At 39.8% G+C, this 25,395-nt stretch overlaps 1 protein-coding gene across 1 annotated transcript in view; it reads right to left on the bottom strand.

Annotated features, from left to right (window-relative positions):
* The window catches only part of LOC110489225 (protocadherin-11 X-linked), a 280,236-nt gene that overhangs the window by 140,331 nt on the left and 114,510 nt on the right, over positions 1 to 25,395 (bottom strand). The window contains exon 4 of the mRNA XM_036943475.1: positions 21,388 to 21,447. Coding sequence (XP_036799370.1) covers positions 21,388 to 21,447 — 60 coding nt within the window. The remainder of the gene's footprint in view (positions 1 to 21,387; positions 21,448 to 25,395) is intronic.

The raw sequence follows: 25,395 nt of genomic DNA, 5'->3' as shown, positions 1-25,395 counted from the left end.
GAGCTGTCTCTCTTTCCCAGTCTGTCTCTCTTTCTCAGTATGTCTCTCTTTCCCAGTCTGTCTCTCTTTCTCAGTCTGTCTCTCTTTCTAAGTCTGTATGGTATGGTAAAGCCGTCTCTCTTTCCCAGTCTGTGTGGTATGATAGAGCTGTCTCTCTTTCCCAGTCTGTCTCTCTTTCTCAGTATGTCTCTCTTTCCCAGTCTGTCTCTCTTTCTCAGTCTGTCTCTCTTTCCCAGTCTGTGTGGTATGATAGAGCCGTCTCTCTTTCCCAGTCTGTATGGTATGGTAAAGCTGTCTCTCTTTCCCAGTCTGTCTCTCTTTCTCAGTATGTCTCTCTTTCCCAGTCTGTCTCTCTTTCCCAGTCTGTGTGGTATGATAGAGCCGTCTCTCTTTCCCAGTCTGTATGGTATGATAGAGCCGTCTCTCTTTCCCAGTCTGTATGGTATGGTAAAGCCGTCTCTCTATCCCAGTCTGTCTCTATTTCCCAGTCTGTGGTATGATAGAGCTGTCTCTCTTTCCCAGTCTGTATGGTATGATAGAGCCGTCTCTCTTTCTCAGTCTGTATGGTATGATAGAGCCGTCTCTCTTTCCCAGTCTGTATGGTATGATAGAGCCGTCTCCCTTTCCCAGTCTGTGTGGTATGATAGAGCTGTCTCTCTTTCCCAGTCTGTGTGGTATGATAGAGCTGTCTCTCTTTCCCAGTCTGTGTGGTATGATAGAGCCGTCTCTCTTTCCCAGTCTGTATCTCTTTCCCAGTCTGTATGGTATGATAGAGCCGTCTCTCTTTCCCAGTCCGTCTCTTTTTCCCAGTCTGTGTGTTATGATAGAGCTGTCTCCCTTTCCCAGTCTGTATGGTATGATAGAGCCGTCTCTCTTTCCCAGTCTGTGGTATGATAGAGCTGTCTCTCTTTCCCAGTCTGTATGGTATGATTGAGCCGTCTCTCTTTCCCAGTCTGTGTGGTATGATAGAGCCGTCTCTCTTTCCCAGTCTGTATGGTATGATAGAGCCGTCTCTCTTTCCCAGTCTGTGTGGTATGATAGAGCTGTCTCTCTTTCCCAGTCTGTGTGGTATGATAGAGCTGTCTCTCTTTCCCAGTCTGTGTGGTATGATAGAGCCGTCTCTCTTTCCCAGTCTGTCTCTCTTTCCCAGTCTGTGTGTTATGATAGAGCTGTCTCCCTTTCCCAGTCTGTATGGTATGATAGAGCCGTCTCTCTTTCCCAGTCTGTGGTATGATAGAGATGTCTCTCTTTCCCAGTCTGTATGGTATGATAGAGCCGTCTCTCTTTCTCAGTCTGTATGGTAAGATAGAGCTGTCTCTCTTTCCCAGTCTGTCTCTCTTTCTCAGTATGTCTCTCTTTCCCAGTCTGTCTCTCTTTCTCAGTCTGTCTCTCTTTCTAAGTCTGTATGGTATGGTAAAGCCGTCTCTCTTTCCCAGTCTGTGTGGTATGATAGAGCTGTCTCTCTTTCCCAGTCTGTCTCTCTTTCTCAGTATGTCTCTCTTTCCCAGTCTGTCTCTCTTTCTCAGTCTGTCTCTCTTTCCCAGTCTGTGTGGTATGATAGAGCCGTCTCTCTTTCCCAGTCTGTATGGTATGGTAAAGCTGTCTCTCTTTCCCAGTCTGTCTCTCTTTCTCAGTATGTCTCTCTTTCCCAGTCTGTCTCTCTTTCTCAGTCTGTCTCTCTTTCCCAGTCTGTGTGGTATGATAGAGCCGTCTCTCTTTCCCAGTCTGTATGGTATGATAGAGCCGTCTCTCTTTCCCAGTCTGTATGGTATGGTAAAGCCATCTCTCTATCCCAGTCTGTCTCTCTTTCCCAGTCTGTGTGGTATGATAGAGCTGTCTCTCTTTCCCAGTCTGTATGGTATGATAGAGCCGTCTCTCTTTCTCAGTCTGTATGGTATGATAGAGCCGTCTCTCTTTCCCAGTCTGTATGGTATGATAGAGCCGTCTCTCTTTCCCAGTCTGTGTGGTATGATAGAGCTGTCTCTCTTTCCCAGTCTGTGTGGTATGATAGAGCTGTCTCTCTTTCCCAGTCTGTGTGGTATGATAGAGCCGTCTCTCTTTCCCAGTCTGTATCTCTTTCCCAGTCTGTATGGTATGATAGAGCCGTCTCTCTTTCCCAGTCTGTCTCTCTTTCCCAGTCTGTGTGTTATGATAGAGCTGTCTCCCTTTCCCAGTCTGTATGGTATGATAGAGCCGTCTCTCTTTCTCAGTCTGTATGGTATGATAGAGCTGTCTCTCTTTCCCAGTCTGTGTGGTATGATAGAGCTGTCTCCCTTTCCCAGTCTGTATGGTATGATAGAGCCGTCTCTCTTTCCCAGTCTGTCTCTCTTTCCCAGTCTGTATGGTATGATAAAGCCGTCTCTCTTTCCCAGTCTGTATGGTATGGTAAAGCCGTCTCTCTTTCCCAGTCTGCTGCAGCCGGTAGGCTCCAACACGTACAGTGCCTTACAAAAGTATCCCCCCCTCCCTTGGCGTTTTACCTATTTTGTTGCATTACAACCCGTTATTCAAATGGATTTTATTTGGATTTCATGTAATTGACATACACAAAATAGTCCAAATTGCTGAAGTGAAATTAAAAGTGAAAGAAACGTAAAGGTGGTGAGTGTACAGTATATGTATTCACCCCCTTTGCTACGAAGCCCCTTAATAAGATCTGGTGCAACCAATTACCTTCAGAAGTCACATAATTAGGTAAATAAAGTCCACCTTTGTGCATTCTAAGTGTCGCATTATCTGTCACATGATCTCAGTGTACCTGTTCTGAAAGGCCCCAGAGTCTGCCACACCACGAAGCAAGGGGCACCACCAAGGAAGCAGCACCATGAAGACCAAGGAGCTCTTCAAACAGGTCAGGGAAAAGGTTGTGGAGATGTACAGATCAGGGTTGGGCTATAAAAAATATCAGAACCTTTAAACATCCCACGGAGCACCATTAAATCCAATTTTAAATAATGGAAAGAATAGGACACCAGAACAAACCTGCCAAGAGAGGGCCGCCCACCAAACCTCACAGACCAGGCAAGGAGGGCATTAATCAGAGAGGCAACAAAGAGACCAAAGATAACCCTGAAGGAGCTGCAAAGCCCCATATTGGAGATTGGAGTATCTGTCCATAGGACCACTTTAAGCCGTACACTCCACAGACCTGGGCTTTACGAAAGAATGGCCAGAAAAAAAAGCCATTGCTTAAAGAAAAAAATAAGCAAACACATTTGGAGTTTGGCAAAATACATGTGGGAGACTCCCCAAACAAATGGAAGAAGGTAATCTGGTTCGATGAGACTAAAATTGAACTTCTTGGCCATCATGGAAGACGCTATGTCTGGCACAAACCCAACACCTCTCATCATCCCGAGAACATCATCCCGAGAACACTATCCACACAGTGTGGTGGCATCATCATGCTGTGGGGATGTTTTTTCATCGGCAGGGACTGGGAAACTGGTCAGAAGTGAAGGAATGATGGATGGCGCTAAATACAGGGAATTCTTGAGGGAGCCCTGTTTCAGTCACCCTGAGATTTGAGACCGGGACAGAGGTTCACCTTCCAGCAAGACAATGATCCTGAGCATACTGCTAAAGAAACACTCGAGTGGCTTAATTAAGGGGAAACATTTAAATCTCTTTGAATGGCCTAGTCAAAGCCCAGACCTCAATCCAATTGAGAATCTGTGGTATGACTTAAAGATTGCTGTACTCATCCAACTTGAAGGAGCTGGAGCAGTTTTGCCTTGAAGAATGGGCAAACATCCCAGTTGCTAGATGTGCCAAGCTTATAGAAACATATCCCAAGGGACTTGCAGCTGTAATTGCTGAAAAAGGTGGCTCTACAAACTATTAACTTTTGGGAGGTGGAATAGTTATGCACGCTCAAGTTTTCAGTTTTTTTGGTCTTATTTCTTGTTCGTTTCACAATAATATATATTTCACATCTTCAAAGTGGTAGGCATGTTGTGTAAATCAAATTATACAACCCCCACAAACATCTATTTTAAGTTGTAAGGCAACAAAATAGGAAAAATGCCAAGGGAGTGAATACTTTCGAAAGCCACTGTACCATCAAAACAACGTTTGCCTCTACCAAAGAGAGAGTTTTCCACAGAAATAGGCAGCCTGCTGATCATAGTAATATTATAGTAAAATCTTAGTAATATCACAGTAGTTGTCAAAAGCTATGGCAAAATAACACAATTGCATTTTCTCGATGGCAATTTGAATGCACAGAGATACCGTGACGAGGTCCTGAGGCCCATCGCTGTGCCATTAGTCTGCCGACATCACCTGCATGATAATGCATGGCCCCATTTTAGCAAGGATCTGTACAAAATTCCTGGAAAGCTGAAAATGTCCCAGTTCTTCCGTGGCCTGCAAACTCACCAGACTCACCAGACATGTCACCCATTGAGCATGTTTGGGATGCTCTGGATCGACATGTATGATAGGGTGTTACAGTTCCAGCCAATATCCGGTAACTTTGCACAGCCATTGAAGAGGAGTGCGACAACATTCCACAGGCCACAATAAATAGCCTGATAAACTCTATGAGAAGGAGATGTGTCACGCCGCATGAAGCGAATGGTCGTCACACCAGGTACTGACTGGTTTTCTGATCCACTCCCCTACCTTTTTTTCAAAGGTATCTGAGACCAACAGATGCATATCTGTATTCCAAGTCGAGTGAAATCCATAGGTTAGGGCCTAAAGAATGTATTTTAATTGACTGATTTCCTTATTTAAACTGTAACTGTTGCATGTTGCGTTGATGTTTTTATTCAGTGTATTAGTATCGTTGTACGTTCAGGAGACATCTCCCATGGTCTTCCTTCTCCAAGGGTTAGGGTTGGGGATAGGGTTAGGGGTTAGGGGTTAGGGTTAGGGTTAGGGTTGGGGTTAGGGTTAGGGTTAGGGTTAGGGTTGTGGTTGAGGTTGGGGTTAGGGTTAGGGTTGGGGTCGGGGTTAGGGTTAAGGGTTAGGGGTTAAGGGTTGGGGTTAGGGTTAGGGGTTAGGGGTTAGGGTAGGGGTTGGGGTTAGGGTTGGGGTTGGGGTTGGGGTTGTGGTTGGGGTTAGGGTTGGGGTTGGGGTTAGGGGTTAGGGTTGGGGTTAGGGTTGGGGTTGGGGTTGGGGTTGGGGGTTAGGGTTGGGGTTGGGGTTGGGGTTAGGGTTGGGGTTAGGGGTTAGGGTTGGGGTTAGGGTTGGGGTTGGGGTTGGGGTTGGGGTTAGGGTTAGGGGCAACCCTTTCCCGGCAGTGGAGATACACATTAACTTATGCTCTCACAGCGCACAGTGTTCCATTGCATCGGAAAGTACCTTATTGTGTCTGGTCCTGCTTAGTGCACAGCCGTTTAATACCCATACAGTAACATGTATCCCCACTCATTCCAGTGGGGATCTATCCCTCGTGAGGGGAAGGCCTCCTTAGCATGTAGTCCTTGGCCTTTTCATCCACCTGGGACATATCTGATGGACATGTTGATAATGATAAATAAAGGCAATATCAGGTGTAGATGGCAGACGGTGACTATAATGATTATAAGGTGGTGGTCATCTAGTGTTTATGTTAAATGTTTAATTTTATTCTATCTGTATATTAATTTTATCTCTCATTTTCAGCATGCAGACTTGACTTACACCCCCTTGGTAAGGATGTATACGACAAATTAAATGTGCAGAGAGAGAAGGAAGTACTGTTTTTCAAGCTGCGCCTACCCTCATCTTCCTTCCTGGAACAGTTAAATCCTCTTCATTATTATCATACTAATGACATTTCGTCTGCTCTTTCAGTTTGATATTTTCCTTCTGAAGGAGCCCGTCGTGGGATTTCAAACATCGTAAATTCCTTGTAATAAGCAAAACCATGAAAATTATGACCCCACAACCACCATGAAATATGGTACAAAAAAACAACAAGGCTGTTATCTACGCTATCTATATTTCAATCCTGTCTCCCAGTGATGAAATGTGTCTAAGCAGCAGTACACAAATGATATCTCGGATCACAGATGACAGTGACGGGACGGAGAGCTTAGATGAAGGTGAGATGCATTCATTTGCTTTTAGGCTTATGGGAGTGTCCGGGCCACTCATTATCAATAAGATTAACACCAGTAACATATAGAGGTTGCATAAATACTTAGACGGAATGTCGTACCACTTTTTTCAAGGCACCTTGTCTTGTTCTTGGCTTCAATGAATGGTTTTAGAGCCATACTGCCCCAAAGCTGCCTCACATCTATAATAACTTCCTTGTAATTCTCTCTTTTAATGAATGGCTTTGATTGGGGTTGTTAAATGCAAGGGTATTAATAATTCATAATTTCCACTGAAGAGGCTTTAAGAGATACATAACATATAAAAGACATAAAAGACTAGAGGGAGACAAAAAAAGGTTACTTTAGGTCTTTCTTTGCTGCTCGTTTTAAATATAGAAATGATAATAATAATTCTGGTAATAACAAGGGTAATAATACTGTAATAACAAGGGTAGTAATACTGTAATAACGAGGGTGGTAATACTGTAATAATGAGGGTAGTAATAATGTAATAACAAGGGTAATAATACTGCAATAACGAGGGTAGTAATACTGTAATAATGAGGGTAGTAATACTGTAATAAGGAGGGTAGTAATACTGTAATAACGAGGGTAATAATACTGGTAATAACAAGGGTGATATTACTTGTAATAACAAGGGTAATAATACTGTAATAACGAGGGTAGTAATACTAGTAATTACAAGGGTAATAATACTGGTAATAACAAGGCTAATAATACTGTAATAACGAGGGTAATAATACTGCAATAACGAGGGTAATAATACTGTGATAATGCGGGTAATAATACTGTAATAATGAGGGTAATAATACTGTAATAACGAGGGTAATAATACTGCAATAGCGAGGGTAATAATACTGAAATAACGAGGGTAGTAATACTGGTAATAACACGGCTAATAATACTGTAATAACGAGGGTAGTAATACTGTAATAACGAGGGTTGTAATAGTGCAAGTAACAAGGGTAATAATACTGCAATAACGAGGGTTGATAATACTGTGATAACGAGGGTAATAATACTGTAATAACGAGGGTAATAATACTACAATAGCGAGGGTAATAATACTGTAATGACAAGGGTAGTAATACTGGTAATAACGAGGGTAATAATACTGCAAATAATGAGGGTAATAATACTGCGATAACGAGGGTAATAATACTGTGATAACGAGGGTAATAATACGGTAATAACGAGGGTAATAACACTGCAATAACGAGGGAAATAATACTGCAATAACGAGGGTAATAATACTGTAATAACGAGGGTGATAATACTGTAATAGCGATGGTAATAACACTGTAATAGCGATGGTAATAACACTGTAATAACAAGGGTAGTAATAGTGTAATAACTGCAATAACGAGGTTAATAATGTAATAACAAGGGTAATACTACTGTAATAACGAGGGTAATAATACAGTAATAACAAGGGTAATAATAATTTGATAACGAGGATAATAATACTGTAATAACAAGTGAAGTAATACTGCAATAGCGAGGGTGATAATACCGTTATAACAAGGGTAATAATACTGTAATGTCAAGTGTAATAGTACTGCAATAATGAGGGTAATAATACTGTAATAACAGGGGTAATAATACTTTAATAATGAGGGTAATAACGCTGTGATAACAAGGGTAGTAATACTGTAATAACAAGGGCTACCACGAGAGAGATCGGTCACATGGTAGACTAAATTGATTTATTTTTTTCGACCTGTTTTTGTATGCATCAATTAAGAATTTCAGCTGTATCAGTTTCAGTGCAGCACTGTTTTGGGGAAATACCATTGGATGCTAACGATTCACTTTAAGTGACAACTTTAATAAACAGACCCGGGTTTGTTGATAATTTGTGTACTTTTTTTGTAGGCTACTGGTTCAGTACCATTTTGAAAGTATTAAAACATGTATTTTTGGTCGTCTTTGTACTGTCTGTGAGAGCTACCCGGTTATGCAATGTTCATGTGAAGTGTGATTGCGAGGAACGTATAGCAAACACAACAGAGAGCTTGTCTGGAGCACCAAGAACAGACACCTGGCATCTGTGGCATCTCATACATATTGAAACACATTGATTTATAATGAGGTTGGAATAGAACTGGATAATAAGTAGAGAAAAACATTTGTATTTTTAAAGTAAGACAGTGTTCATAAATTTAGTACATGGACTGTATGATTTAATGCATTCATTTATACATTCATGGCTAAGAAGTTTCAAAACTAGACGCTGGTGAAAGGGGATTTTAGTTTTAGAATGTTTTGACTTAAGATCACCTGAGGACTGGATCCCTGTCCATCAGGCCTTAATGGTGTCTGTTACATCACCTGAGGACTGGATCCCTGTCCATCAGGCCTTAATGGTGTCTGTTACATCACCTGAGGACTGGATCCCTGTCCATCAGGCCTTAATGGTGTCTGTTACATTACCTGAGGACTGGATCCCTGTCCATCAGGCCTTAAATGGTGTCTGTTACATCACCTGAGGACTGGATCCCTGTCCATCAGGCCTTAATGGTGTCTGTTACATCACCTGAGGACTGGATCCCTGTCCATCAGGCCTTAATGGTGTCTGTTACATCACCTGAGGACTGGATCCCTGTCCATCAGGCCTTAATGGTGTCTGTTACATTACCTGAGGACTGGATCCCTGTCCATCAGGCCTTAAATGGTGTCTGTTACATCACCTGAGGACTGGATCCCTGTCCATCAGGCCTTAATGGTGTCTGTTACATCACCTGAGGACTGGATCCCTGTCCATCAGGCCTTAATGGAGTTTGTTAAATCACCTGAGGACTGGATCCCTGTCCATCAGGCCTTAATGGTGTCTGTTACATCACCTGAGGACTGGATCCCTGTCCATCAGGCCTTAATGGTGTCTGTTACATCACCTGAGGACTGGATCCCTGTCCATCAGGCCTTAAATGGTGTCTGTTACATCACCTGAGGACTGGATCCCTGTTCATCAGGCCTTAATGGTGTCTGTTACATCACCTGAGGACTGGATCCCTGTCCATCAGGCCTTAATGGTGTCTGTTACATCACCTGAGGACTGGATCCCTGTCCATCAGGCCTTAATGGTGTCTGTTACATCACCTGAGGACTAGATCCCTGTCCATCAGGCCTTAATGGTGTCTGTTACATCACCTGAGGACTGGATCCCTGTCCATCAGGCCTTAATGGTGTCTGTTACATCACATGAGGACTGGATCCCTGTCCATCAGGCCTTAATGGTGTCTGTTACATCACCTGAGGACTGGATCCCTGTCCATCAGGCCTTAATGGTGTCTGTTACATCACCTGAGGACTGGATCCCTGTCCATCAGGCCTTAATGGTGTCTGTTACATCACCTGAAGACTAGATCCCTGTCCATCAGGCCTTATTGGTGTTTGATACATCACCTGAGGACTGGATCCCTGTCCATCAGGCCTTAATGGTGTCTGTTACATCACCTGAGGACTGGATCCCTGTCCATCAGGCCTTAATGGTGTCTGTTACATCACCTGAGGACTGGATCCCTGTCCATCAGGCCTTAATGGTGTCTGTTACATCACCTGAGGACTGGATCCCTGTCCATCAGGCCTTAATGGTGTCTGTTACATCACCTGAAGACTAGATCCCTGTCCATCAGGCCTTAATGGTGTCTGTTACATCACCTGAGGACTGGATCCCTGTCCATCAGGCCTTAATGGTGTCTGTTACATCACCTGAGGACTGGATCCCTGTCCACCAGGCCTTAATGGTGTCTGTTACATCACCTGAGGACTGGATCCCTGTCCAACAGGCCTTAATGGAGTTTGTTAAATCACCTGAGGACTGGATCCCTGTCCATCAGGCCTTAATGGTGTCTGTTACATCACCTGAGGACTGGATCCCTGTCAATCAGGCCTTAATGGTGTCTGTTACATCACCTGAGGACTGGATCCCTGTCCATCAGGCCTTAATGGTGTCTGTTACATCACATGGGGACTGGATCCCTGTCCATCAGGCCTTAATGGTGTTTGTTAGGCAACTCAGTGTCAATCTCTTACACTACATGCTAATGCTAACAGATGAGGATTTACTATGGCTCTCTTCAGGTCATTAACAACAGGGATTACATAACAATTGGAAACTAAAGGTGAATAATTACATCATGGTTTTGAAGCATAAATAAACCATTAAAGGTACGTCTGACTACTTTATTAATGTAATATTTATTTATCCAAGAAATCTCCCTTATTTTTATGAAGGAGTACTGGCCAAGAGGCCAGTGACAGATTGTGGGAACATCGGTACAGTTTAGATTAAACGGATGTGCTTTTGGAAGGCGATGGTGCTTTCTGAAATATGTTTGTTCAAGAGGGTAAGAGGCTAATGCAGGCATCGTCCATGGGACAAGGCTAAACTAAAATCCTGCACACAATGACATCCCATTAATAGGACGGAGCACGGCAGGAGAGTACACTGGAGCAGAATGATTTCCAGGTGGACACAGCCTCTGACTATGTGGGACCTGCACTCAGCCATCAGCGGTGACTTGACAAATGATTCTGTATCAAAGGGGTCTGCACTGATTTGGGATGTAATTGATTGGATGGAAGGCACTTGAGTCCCTGATTGGTTTAACGGAAGAGAGGGAGGAAAGAGGAATATAGAATGGTATGGAAGAGGAGAGGAGAAGATGGGGGGAGGAGATGAGAGAGGAGAGGAGAGGACATGAGAGAGGAGAGGAGAGGAGATCCACTAGTGTACAAAACATTAGGACTTTCCTAATATAGAGTTGCAACCCCTTTTGCCCTCAGAACAACCTCAATTCATTGGGGGCAAAGACTCTACAAGGTGTTAAATGCATTCCAAAGGGATGCTGGCCCATGTTGGTTGGATGTCCTTTGGGTGGTGGACTATTCTTTATGCCAGCAGCATACCACCCTTTATACCACTGCTGGCTTGCTTCTGAAGCTAAGCAGGATTGGTCCTGGTCAGTTCCTGGATGGGAGACCAGATGCTGCTGGAAATGGTGTTGGAGGGCCAGTAGGAGGCACTTTTTCCTCTGGTCTAAAAAAAATATCCCAAATGCCCCAGGGCAATGATTGGGGACACTGCCCTTTGTAGGGTTGCCGTATTTCGGATGGGACGTTAAACGGGTGTCCTGACTCTCTGAGGTCATTAAAGATCCCATGGCACTTATCGTAAGAGTAGGGGTGTTAACCTCAGTGTCCCGGTTAAATTCTCAATCTGGCCCTCAAACCATCACGGTCACCTAATAATCCCCAGTTTACAATTGGCTCATTCATCCCCCTCCTCTCCCCTCTAACTATTCCCCAGGCCGTTGCTGCAAATGAGAATGTGTTCTCATTCAACTTACCTGGTAAAATAACGGATAAATAATGAATAAATAATAAATTCTTGACACACACAGGAAACTGTTGAGCATGAAAAACCCAGCAGTGTTGCAGTTCTTGACCCACTCAAACTGGTAGTAGCCTGGCACCTCCTACCATACCCTGTTCAAAGGTGGGGTAGCCTAGTTGTTAGAGTGTTGGACTAGTACCCGAAAGGTTGCAAGATCAATTCCCTGAGCTGACAAGGTAAAAATCTGCTGTTCTGTCCCTGAACAAGGCAGTTAACCCACTGTTCCAAGGCCGCCATTGAAAATAAGAATTTGTTCTTAACTGACTTGCCTAATTAAATAAAAAAGGTGATTGAAGGTCTTTAGTGTTGCCCATTCACCTTCTGAATGGCACACATTCACAATCCATGTCTCAAGGCTTAAAAATCCTTTTTTAACCTCTCCTCCCCTACATCTACACTGATTGAAGTGGATTTAACAAGTGACATCAATAATGGATTATAGTGATCACCTGGATTCCCCTAATCAGTCTATGTCATGGAAGGAGCAGGTGTTCTTAATGTTTTGTACACTCAGTGTATATATTCAGACTATTTGCTAGAATCATACATCACCTATCAATTGATATCATCATTAACCTTTGTTGTGTGATTCATGGCACTGGGGAGGTGACATCTTTAGTTAAAAATGGAGGATAGCCGGCAGCCTAGCAAGGCCTCCAGAGGATTGGCTCAACCTCATAAACCGTTATAGTAGGGACTTTATGAGAGCAGAGCTTGAAGACGACGAACAGAATACTAACCACGTGAATTAATGCAATTCCAACCCCATTTTTACATTACGTGGATAACAAAATTCAGACTATGCACTACGACATAATGTGATCAATTTCAAAAATAATAAACAATGTTGTTTTTCACTCTCCATATATATATATTTTTTGGGGGGGTGAACACCTGAGGAGAGGTGGGGGGGGGGTGAACACCTTAGGTGGGGTGGGGGTGAACACCTGAGGAGAGGTGTGGGGGGGGGGGGGGGTGGACACCCGAGGAGAGGGGTGGGGGGGTGGGGGGGTGGACACCTGAGGAGAGGGGTAAGGAATGACTGTAAGGAAAAAGATAGCTTTTTTTCCTTACAGTCATTTGTTCCTGCCCCTTATCTGTAGCAGTGTGTAGTGTGTACAACTGTTTCACTCGGGTGGGGTAACAAATATCTGATATACATTATATGTCTATAATTGCATTTAGGTTGCCAAAGCAGTTACCGGGAAATTATAGACAGGAAGAAAAAAGCATGTAAGACGTACACTTAATGTCATTATGTCTTACAGTCCCCTGCAATTCATCACAGACTCATAATGTCTGCATGTTGCTATCACATGTACAGTGCGTTCAGAAAGTAACCAAGAAAGTAACCAATAATAACCAATTGACTTACTACACATTTTGCCGAGTTACATTCAAAATTGATTAAATACCCCATAATGGCAAAGTTAAAACATTTATTTTAGAATTGTTTTCAAATTCATTGAAAATGAAATACAGAAATATCTTAATTTGCTTAAGTAATCAGACCCCTGACTCCATAGTGTGTAGAAGCACCTTTAGCAGTGATTAAAGCTGTAAGTCTTTCTGGGTTATGTATCTAAGAGCTTTTCAACAAAATTATTCAAGCTCTTGTAAAATGGTTTGTTGATCAGACAACAATGTTCAAGTCTTGCCATAGAATTTCAAGTAGATTTTAAGTGAAAACTATAAATACGCCTCTCAGGAACATTCACTGTCTTCTTGGTCATCAACCCCGGTGTAGATTTGTACTTGTTTTTGAGGTTATTGTCATTCTGAAAGGTGAATTCATCTCCCAGTGTGTCACGTTTGCTGGAATAAATGTCGGACCTTGGCTCAACAGATGAGTTGAGTTCCACATAATTTTAATAATAAAGTGAAACTTAGCAAAGACAAAAAACAAAGAAACAATAAACTAACAATGAACCGTGACTACCGAGATGCTACGTGCACTGACTCAAAACAATATCCCATAAACACAGGTGGGGAAAAACAGCTACTTAAATATGATCCCCAATTAGAGACAACGATTACCAGCTGCCTCGAATTGGGAATCATTGGGAATCACCAACATAGAATATAAACTAGAACACCACATAAAACTAAATAAACTAGATCACCCCCAGTCACGCCCTGACCTACTTCACCATAGAGAAACAATGGCTATCTATGGTCAGGGCGTGACACAGTGTCTAGTGGAAAGCAGACTAAACCAGGTGTTCCTCTAGGGTTTTGTCTGCGCTTAGCTCCATTTTTAATCCTGAAAAACTCCCCAGTCCTTAACAATTACAAGCAAACCCATAACATGATGCAGCCACCACTATGCTGGAAAATTTGGAGAGTGGTACTCAGTAATGTGTTGGGTTTTGGCCCAAACATAACACAAAAAAGTTAATTGTTTTGGAATTATTTTTTGTTGCAGTATTACAGTGCCCTGTTGCAAACAAGATGCATATTTTTGGGGAATATTTTAATTCTGTACAGGCATCGTTTTTTTCACTTTGTCATTTAGGTTCGTATTGTGGTGCAACTACTATGTTGTTGATCCATCCTCAGTTTTCTCTGATCACAGCCAATAAACTCTGTAACTGTTTATAATGTCACAATTTGCCTCATGGTGAAATCCTTGAAAGAGTAATTATTAACTTCACCAAGCTCAAAGGGATATTCAATGTCTGTTTTTCTTTTTTACCCATCTACCAATGGGTGCCCTTCTTTGTGAGGCATTGGAAAACCTCCCTGGTCTTTGTGGTTGAATCTGTGTTTGAAATTCACTGCTTTGACTGAGTGACCTTACAGATAATTGTATGTGTGGGGTAGAGAGATGAGGTAGTCATTGAAAAAAATACATTAAACACTACTATTGCATCAGGGAGAGTCAATACAACTTATTATGGGACTTGTTAAATTCGTTTTTTTTTTTTTACTCCTGAATTTATTTAGGCTTGCCATCGATTTGGAAAACATTTGAAAAACTTTGTTTAACATCAACATTATGTGGTATTGTATGTGGGCCAGTGACAAAACATCTCAATTTAATAATTATGTTAAAAACAGTCTGTCACACAACAACATGTGGAGCAATGTAAGTAATGTAAAGGCACTGGACACCTGCTATACCAGTGTTATTGTCTGTGACTTGTCACAACATATATTGATCCTTGTCACATGGAGGTTCTGCAGATAAGCCAGAACAGAACCGCAGGAAGAAGAAATCGCCCAGTTGGTCGCCACATTATTTCTATGTATATATCTCTCTATCCGGGTATGGCTAGCGGGCAGCCTTTTGATATGGACATGCTGGTGTACACTGGTGACAGCTGCTATACCGGGCCAGACCCAGAGGTCACAAATGGGGCGGCAGGTAGCCTAGTGGTTAGAGCATTGGACTAGTAAATGAAAGGTTGCATGTTTGAATCCTCGAGCTGACAAGGTACAAATCTGTCGTTCTGCCCCCTGAACAAGGCAGTTAACCCACTGTTCCTAGGCCGTCATTGAAAATAATAATTTGTTCTTAATTAACTGACTTGCCTAGTTAAATAAAAAAAATAACTTTTTCAGATTGTCTCAAAACAAAAAAATGTTTAAGTCGTAGCACATATTTTTGTCTAACGACGTCCACAATGGAACACTGTGATTGTGCCTGATTGTCTTACAGGATCAACTTCACCTGGAGAGAGAGAGTGTGTGTGTGTGTGTGTGTGTGCGTGCGTGTGTGCGTGCGTGTGTGTATCTCCCAGTCCGCCTATGACTCGCTGCTTTGAGTTGAACTCCAACCTTAACCCTTGAGTTTAGCACGGTAAAAAAGAGAATTGCTGCATGAAGAGCCCTGTTGTTAGTCTGCTGGAAGCATTGCATTTTATTATACTATATTATACCATACTATATTATACTATACTATATAATACTATATTATACTATATTATACTATACTATATTATACTATACTATATTATACTATATTATACTATACTATATTATACTATATTATACTATACTATATTATACTATATTATACTATACTATATTATACTATACTATATTATACTATATTATACTATATTATACTATATTATACTATACTATATTATACTATATTATACTATATTATACTATACTATATTATACTATATTATACTATATTATACTATACTATATTATACTATATTATACTATACTATACTATACTATATTATACTATATTATAGTATAATATATTATACTTCAATATATTATACTATATTATACTCTACTATATTATACTACACTATATTATACCATACTATATTATATTATACTATACTATATTATACCATACTATATTATACCATAATATATTATACTATACTATATTATACTATACTATATTATACTATAATATATTATACTATACTATATTATTTAAGATATCCTCATTCACCAGCAGGTTTTCTTGGCTTTAAGACCCTGACAACAGTTTATACATAGACGTGTTATCCAGAGATTATATTATCTATATCCCAATCTAGAAGAAACATGTCTGCTTCTACGTGTTTTGTTCTTTGGGGTTTAGGTTTAGGTTTAGGTTTAGGTTTAGGTTTAGGTTTAGGCCGGGTATCTGTAAAGCACTTTGTGACTGCTGATGTAAAAAAAAAAATCTGTAAAGTTTGATGTAAAGTTATAAACTTTTATAAAAACTTTATAAAATGTAATTTAATTTGATGAATAATTCATACTAGGATACTACTCCACTCTATGCTAAACAGCTATAATGCTCTCGTATATTGCATAGTGGACTGACCAAGCATGCGAGATAAATAAGGTGTTAGCAGCATGGATACCAGGACCAAACGGCATGTTTGCTATTCAAAGAAAGAAAAACCCTGCATGACATCATGCAATGTGTCCCAAATGGGACCCTTTTCCCTTTATAGTGAACTACTTTTGACCAGAGCCCTATGGAAACTTGTCAAAAGAAGTGCACTATAAAGGGTAATAGGTTGCTATTTGTGACAATGTTGTGGTCCCACAAGGAGGGATGTGTAATGATTTTGTTTGCCACAGTAATTTCATGAACCTGGCAGTGACAGGGTTGGGCATGCAACCCCATACAGGGAGAGGTGGATGAACCAGTCCCCTTCCATCACACCAACCATCTGCCATCTGCCTCCGCCATTACACTATACACAGAACACGGAGTCATTTCGTTATTGAAGATTTGGTACAAAATATGGACTCATTTCATTATTGAATATTTTGTGACCGAAATATTGTTTTTTGTTAAAATAGTGTTATTCAGAATCCTCTTCAGCTGTTTGCAATGTCTTACAATATGCTTGCTTCAAGAAATATTATAGCTTCAGCCCTCGCCCTTGTCAAGCTCTGAGGAGGGGTTTCGCTGATCAATTATTCACTGATTCTCTCTGTGAGTCTTTAGATTTTTTAGCAAGACACCAAATAGAGAAGATTAAATGGGTTTGGATAAGAGAGGGTGGGTTGGTGGAGGGACCATGCGTTTAATTTGAGATATTATTGTAGTTTAATAAGGATCAGACTCCAGAGGATAGTCAGTAATCAGACCTTAGAGGATAGTCAGTAGTTTAACAATGTTCAGACCTTAGAGGATAGTCAGAAGGGGGGAGGGTCATGTAGCTATTAGATTTATAATTTTAGGACTCCTTTAGGTCTAAAAAAAATATACATATAAAAACCTATTAGAATAAATAATGAATTTTGCCTTTGCTATAGCCCATATAATCACATCGAATAAGACATTCATAAATTAATAACACATTCATGAACTCTGTAACTGCTTTAAAGTCACCATTGGCCTCATGGTGAAATCCCTGAGTGGTTTCCTTCCTCTCTGGTAACTAAGTTAGCAAAGACACCTGTATCTTTGTCGTGACTAGGTGTATTGATACACTAAAACAATTAATCATAAGGAATAAGGTTTTGAAGTGTCTGTCCTATATCTAAGAGATATAAGAATGCTCAGGAATGTAGTAAACGTGTTTTACTCAAATTTAACACCTAATTTTGAGGGGCACAATACTACCTCCATGCTTCCATTCGTTTGAATGGGTTACCTAAGTCCGGTGACACTTGTGGGGGTCGTAGAGCAAAACGGAGAACACCATCGTATTCACGAGAGACTCCCCTTTCCAGAGTGGCGTTAATTATATGTATGCCAAACCGTTCGTATGATACAGACAGAAGTTTGCACATCAGCGTTGCCAACTTGAAACAAGTCCCGTGACTTGGACGGTGTTACAGATATATTTTAGAGAATACCAATTTTTTTGGGGACGCCTCATGGTCTGACAAGCAGCGCTGTAGCTCGGCCTCCTTCCACAGCAGATGAAGAATGCCGGCACAGGCGTTTACGATGGATTTAGACTCAGTCAATGGAAAACACCTGATATCTCTAGATTAAATTGACATATTTTCATGAGGATTTTGTTATTATGTTACTTGGGTTGACACGTGGGTGTGTCAATGGAATACAAAGGATGAACAATGTTCAGACCCCACAGGATAGTCTGTATGCTCTGTGTGTAATGTAGCTGAGTGACAGTATAATATCCTGCTGGCTCTGTGTTCTCTCTGCTCTGTGTGTAACGTAGCTGAGTGACAGTATATTATCCTGCTGGCTCTGTGTTCTCTCTCTGCTCTGTGTGTAACGTAGCTGAGTGACAGTATAATACCATGCTGGCCTTTTGTTCTCTCTCTGCTCTGTGTGTAATGTAGCTGAGTGACAGTATATTATCCTGCTGGCTCTGTGTTCTCTCTCTGCTCTGTGTGTAACGTAGCTGAGTGACAGTATATTACCGTGCTGGCTCTGTGTTCTCTCTGCTCTGTGTGTAATGTAGCTGAGTGACAGTATATTATCCTGCTGGCTCTGTGTTCTCTCTCTGCTCTGTGTGTAACGTAGCTGAGAGACATTATATTACCATGCTGGCTCTGTGTTCTCTCTGCTCTGTGTTCTCTCTGCTCTGTGTTCTCTCTGCTCTGTGTTCTCTCTGCTCTGTGTGTAACGTAGCTGAGTGACAGTATAATACCGTGCTGGCTCTGTGTTCTCTCTGCTCTGTGTGTAACATAGCTGAGTGACAGTATAATACCCTGCTGGCCTTGTGTTCTCTCTCTGCTCTGTGTGTAACATAGCTGAGTGACAGTATATTATCCTGCTGGCCTTGTGTTCTCTCTGCTCTGTGTGTAATGTAGCTGAGTGACAGTATATTATCCTGCTGGCTCTGTGTTCTCTCTCTGCTCTGTGTGTAACGTAGCTGAGTGACAGTATATTATCCTGCTGGCTCTGTGTTCTCTCTCTGCTCTGTGTGTAACGTAGCTGAGTGACAGTATATTACCGTGCTGGCTCTGTGTTCTCTCTGCTCTGTGTTCTCTCTGCTCTGTGTTCTCTCTGCTCTGTGTGTAACGTAGCTGAGTGACAGTATAATACCCTGCTGGCCTTGTGTTCTCTCTGCTCTGTGTTCTCTCTGCTCTGTGTTCTCTCTGCTCTGTGTTCTCTCTGCGCTGTGTTCTCTCTGCTCTGTGTTCTCTCTGCCCTATGTGTAACGTAGCTGAGTGCCAGTATATTACCGTGCTGGCCTTGTGTTCTCTCTCTGCTCTGTGTGTATTGCTCTGTGAATCCGGATCATGGAGAATAATGTGGGTGGACCAGACGTGAACATGTGTCCCACGGGTATAGCAGCCAAAGTGGCATTCGTTGCTTCATTCTATTGCGTCAGCGGTTTTAAGGAGAGACGGCTGATGAGAGAGGCGACATGGGACATTGCAAACGCTTCCTAAAATCTCAAGGACAGTATATGCATGCAGATTATTCCTGGTGATATGCCAATATGACTTTGTTTCCATCTGAAATGCCACCCTGTTCCCTATATGGTGCACTACATTTGATCAAGGCCAACGGCTCCCAATTCCCTATATAGTGGCCACAGACTTACACGTATTGTCTGTCTCAAATGACCCCCTTGTCCCTATGTCGTCAAAAGTAGTGCACTACAGAGGGAATAGGGTGTCATTTGGGATGCGACCCAACGACATCAATATCGCCGAGCTCGTCTTATTAGAGGTGATCTCAATATGAGCGGTACCAGTTCAGGACCATGTGAAGGACGTGGCGGGGATTCCAGTGTCGTTTTTGTGTCGACTGACTCAGGACAAAGCTGATTGCCTCGCTCATTATTTCCCAAATGACAGGGGACAGTATCGCGTTGTATTATTTACTGTCAAACGCAGTCAGACACGCAACGATATATAACATCCAGTCGGCAGCTTTCAATGGCACAAGAGTCACTTTAGAAAGCTGTCCCGAACATTAAAGGTGCAGACTGGGATTTTGGAAACCTGGCTGTTCAATGGTCATTTCAATTTGAGATTTTTATATTTGCTTTGCCATTGATTCTTGAAGAAAATGAATTATAAGTGCCTTGTGAGTGTATCGCACCTGTCAGTAACTTTAACATAACCCAGAATATTAGGTGTTTACCCTCCATTGTTTACAACATTAAAAGGCTGAGTGCAGAGCTTCAGAATATTGGTAAACCTATACGTTGGACTGTCAGTCCTTACATCTAGAATGTTGTCTATGAATATGAGAGGTTGTACATTTCCCTAGCCCCGTCCCCTCGGCTGTAATCCGAAACAAGTGGAGAGTCAAAAATGTAGTCGTTATCCAATTCCGGATTGTAGTTTTTAGGCTGAAAAGAGGTGTAGTTTCAGCTGGCCACACGATGACAAGCTGTCAGACTGCCCTCTCAACTGAGTTTATTTTTTAACACGGCTTATTCTTCACTGGGGTGTTTGTTGTGTGTGTTTTTTTTACTCTTGACCGAGCCATTCAACCAGAAAAGGACATGGGCATTTTGACACTTTTTTTTTCTCCCCCCCCCCCCTAAGTGAACTGGAAGACGTGAGAGGATTTCACTACATCGCACATTATCACGTTCACAAGTAGAAGCAGTGGCAGAGTCAAGTGTAAAGTTAGTTTACACTAACTGCGTGATGAGTACTTGAATAGGTCTGGAGGATGGTGGATTTTTTTTTTTTTACTCTGCATAGCCTAGTGGGAAAATGATTTGAACACATTTGACATTCTCATATCATGTTATAATATATGCTAATTCTAATTTACATTTGTTTAAGTTTGAGGAGTAATTCTTAATTGAAACAAAAAGAAAGAGTGTGGATGTCATTAACACAATTTAACAGGAAAAATATGATTTTAAAATTGTATTAGTTAAACATCCCTGTGAACAACAGAAATCCAGCTTCACTATATACATGTAGAAATATGTATACAAAATATACTATATCCTGTATAGGTTAAAATAGAGTAATATACTGTATCCTGTATACTATGTATATATAGAGTAATATACTGTATCCTGTATAGGTTAATATAGAATCATATACTGTATCCTGTATAGGTTAATATAGAATCATATACTGTATCCTGTATACCATTGTATATATAGAGTAATATACTGTATCCTGTATAGGTTAATATAGAATCATATACTGTATCCTGTATAGGTTAATATAGAGTAATATACTGTATCCTGTATAGGTTAATATAGTGTAATATACTGTATCCTGTATAGGTTAATATAGTGTAATATACTGTATCCTGTATAGGTTAATATAGAGTAATATACTGTATCCTGTATAGGTTAATATAGAGTAATATACTGTATCCTGTATAGGTTTATATAGAGTAATATACTGTATCCTGTATACCATTGTATATATAGAGTAATATACTGTATCCTGTATAGGTTTATATAGAGTAATATACTGTATCCTGTATAGGTTTATATAGAGTAATATACTGTATCCTGTATACCATTGTATATATAGAGTAATATACTGTATCCTGTATAGGTTTATATAGAGTAATATACTGTATCCTGTATAGGTCTAGGAAGAGCTTACCTTATGGGGACAAGTAGATGCGACTGAGCTGAAGGACTTCTCTGGTGTCTGGCCCTGATTCTACAAGATAGAAAAACACATTATCAGAAGCATGCTTACTGTGGAGGGCCATTTCCAACACTACACTATTTGTGATAGTAGGGGTCCTCTGTCCCAAATGGCGCCCTATTCCCTATGTAGTGCACTACTTTTGACCAGGGCCCATAGGCCCTATATAGGGAATAGGATGCCATTTGGGACAAACAATAGATGCTACTTATTTTCTCTCCGTTATTCTCTTGACCATACCGTGCTTAAGTGACCCTACTACAGCAGCAGGCGTGGTTTTAGCCTTTTCATAATCCGAGAATATAACTGCACTGTAGCCTTATGGTCGTACTGTAAATCTTTATCTTGAGAATATAATCTTACTTTAAAAAAAATATATATATATTCTCAGGGTATAATAATGTGTTGTTATTTTGTTATGATGTTTTCTATTCCCTTTTCTCCTTTGTGGAAAGATTACAAACCTCCTTTAGCAGTCAGAGGATTCCACATAACACATAGAGACCTACTACTTACAACAACAGACGTTACAGTCAGATGATTATCATTTTGTTAATACGGTGATGCGTTATTCAGATACAAGAAAACAGCATTAAAATAACCTGCCAAGGTATGTCGGCAACAGATGGTCCTGCTGTTTGTGGTTTATGCAAGACGCAACAATTGCAGCAACAATTTTTTAAATTTTTTTTTTATAAATGCATCTTGAAACGACCCGAGGAACAAATGAACAAAACTGTCAACAGGATATGGTGGGGTGTAATTGCATAGACACACATTCAGTCTTTGTCCCAAATGGCAACCTAGCACCTATTTAGTGCACTAAATATGGGCCCTGCTCGAAAGTGGTGCACTGAATAGAGAATATGATGTATATTGGGGATGCAGATACACAGTAGCACACATTCACAAAGGACATTGGGATTGATTGGATCTTTGCAATGTCAGTGCCTTCCCCTCCCTCAGAGTCACTAGGAAGTAAATGTTGTTGTCCCCCCATTGTTCAAGGGAAACCTATGCCTTTGCACTCACAACAGGGAATATAGAGCCTAACAACGACGGAACCACTCACAACAGGGAATATAGAGCCTAACAACGACGGAACCACTCACAACAGGGGGAGTGACCAGGCCTCACACGGAATGGAGTAGGGCTTCACAGACTAGCCCCCCCCCTGAAACCTTAACTAGCTACCTCAGGAGGCAGGTGTCAGTTGTTAGCCCCTCATATCCAATTATGTTACCGGGGTACGCACTCCTAATGCTCCCTGACACCATTAATGTCTTCCTTATGGTATCACCAGGAGAGAAGAGACACTGAACTGTCCAGACTACCAACATCTATATTTCATCACAACTTAAAGAGAATCTGGCTGTAGCAACAATAACTACTGGGGATGATGGAGAGCGAAAGAGCCACACGCGCACACACACACACACACACACACACACACACACACACGCAACCTCAGTTAGCTAGCTTCACTGGCACTGCAGCAGCAAGCAGCGTAAACACTCATCTCATGCAATATTAAAGGGCCGATGGCCAAGCTTGGTTGTCTGAATTAGTTGAAACAATTTCCCCCCAAAGAGTAGATACTGGAACTGTTACTATATCAGGATAAATGAACATAAACATGACAGATTTTTTGGAGGCAGCGGGAGGGCGAGGAAGCTTTGTGTGTGTGTGTGTGTGTGTGTGTGTGTGTGTGTTTGTGAGTGTGTGTGTGTGTGTCGGTGTGAGTGCATGTGTGTGTGTGTTTTGCCATGTGGGGTATGATGAGAATGGCTTGATTAACTCCATTTTCAATTATTGAACACATGCTTTCCTACACAGTTTTCACTTATTTCATGAGCTTCGTGCAAACAATATGATATATTTACAGTATTTATATCCAATATGATGTAAAGTTCAGTATATATACAGTATGATATATTGTAGAGTATAAATACAATATGATATATTTACAGTATATATATCCAATATGATGTAAAGTTCAGTATATATACAGTATGATATATTGTAGAGTATAAATACAATATGATATATTTTACAGTATATATACAATATTATATATTATATAGTATATATACAATATTATATATTATACAGTATATATACAATATGATATATTACACAGTTTATATACAATATTATTTATTACACAGTATATATACAATATGATATATTACACAGTATATATACAATATGATATATTATAAAGTATGTATACAATATGATATATTATGCAGTATATATACAATCTAAATATACAGTATATATACAATATAAAAAATATATAAAAATTCAACATGATATAGAACATGATCTACATACACAATATTTTATACAGTATATATATATATATATATATATATTTATATATAAATACAATATGATATAGAATATAGTATGTATACAATATGATATATTACACAGAATGTATGCAATATGATATATTATAGGGTATGTATACACAGTATGATATATAATACAGTATATACACAATATTATGTAATATACAGTATGTATCAATGATGAAGTAATATACAGTATATTTCCATATGATATATTATACAGTATATATACAATATGAAATGTTATACAGTATATATACAATATTTTAAATTATAGAGATATAAATGCAATATGATATAGAATATACTAGGCATACAATATGATATATTATACAGTATATATGCAATATGATATATTATACAGTATGTATACACAATATGATATATTATACAGTATGTGTACACAATAAAATATACAGTATATATACAATATTATATGTATAGTAGATTTATACAATATATATATATATATATATATATATATATATATATATATATATATATATAAATATACAGTGTATATACAATCTAAATATATCTTATATATACAATGTGATATACAGTATATGTACAATATGATATATTATATAATCTATATACAGTATGACATATAATACAGTATAAATACAATATGATACAGTATGACATATAATACAGTATAAATACAATATGATATATTCTACAATATGTATACAATATGATATACAGTATATATGCAATATGAAATATTGTACAGTATATAACATGATATACAGTATATATACAATATGATATATTATATAGTATAAAAACAATATAATATATTATACAATATATATATCAATATGATATATTATACAGTATGTATCCAATATGATATACAGTATATATACAATATGATATATTATATAGTATAAAAACAATATAATATATTATACAATATATATACAATATGATATATTATACAATATGTATCCAATATGATATACAGTATATACACAATACGATATGTTATACTACATATAACATATGATATATTATACAGTATGATTATGATATGATAAACAGTATATAAAGTATACATACAATATGATATATTATACGGTATGTATATGATACACAGCATATACAGTGTATATATACACAATGTGATGCGCTACTGTAACCTGAGAAGAGCTTACAGTACATCACACCATGTAAGGCCAAGAGAATCGGCTGTCCTGTTGCAAGGTTAAACCACAGTACTCTGTGTAGGTAGGTTGATGTCAGCAACCCCTTTCAATGACCCTGTCTGCTCTTTCTACAAAAAATTTAAACTCAGACAGTGCACGTCATCGGTGTCTAACGCCTTTATAGCAGATATGCTACTTTTGTTCTGTTCACAATCTGCGGATGTGTCGTCCTGTTCCTTGCAGATTGTGAGCAGAACAATAATAGTGATAGCACTTTCTGAGTTTGAGAGAGTGATATTACGGTATGGTGAGAATGTAATGTGTTAAAATGAGACTCCAATTAAATGTCTTCTACTTGTCAGAATCTGAATGCAGTTTGAGAGCCATTTTCTTCTCCAACATTAAATGGAATACTAAACAAGTCTTAAAAATAGCTGGATATTGCCTCCCGG

This window comes from Oncorhynchus mykiss, chromosome 14 (genome assembly GCF_013265735.2).
Source record: "Oncorhynchus mykiss isolate Arlee chromosome 14, USDA_OmykA_1.1, whole genome shotgun sequence".
In the NCBI taxonomy this organism is placed as follows: domain Eukaryota; kingdom Metazoa; phylum Chordata; class Actinopteri; order Salmoniformes; family Salmonidae; genus Oncorhynchus; species Oncorhynchus mykiss.
This window is presented reverse-complemented; position numbering and strand designations above follow the sequence as displayed.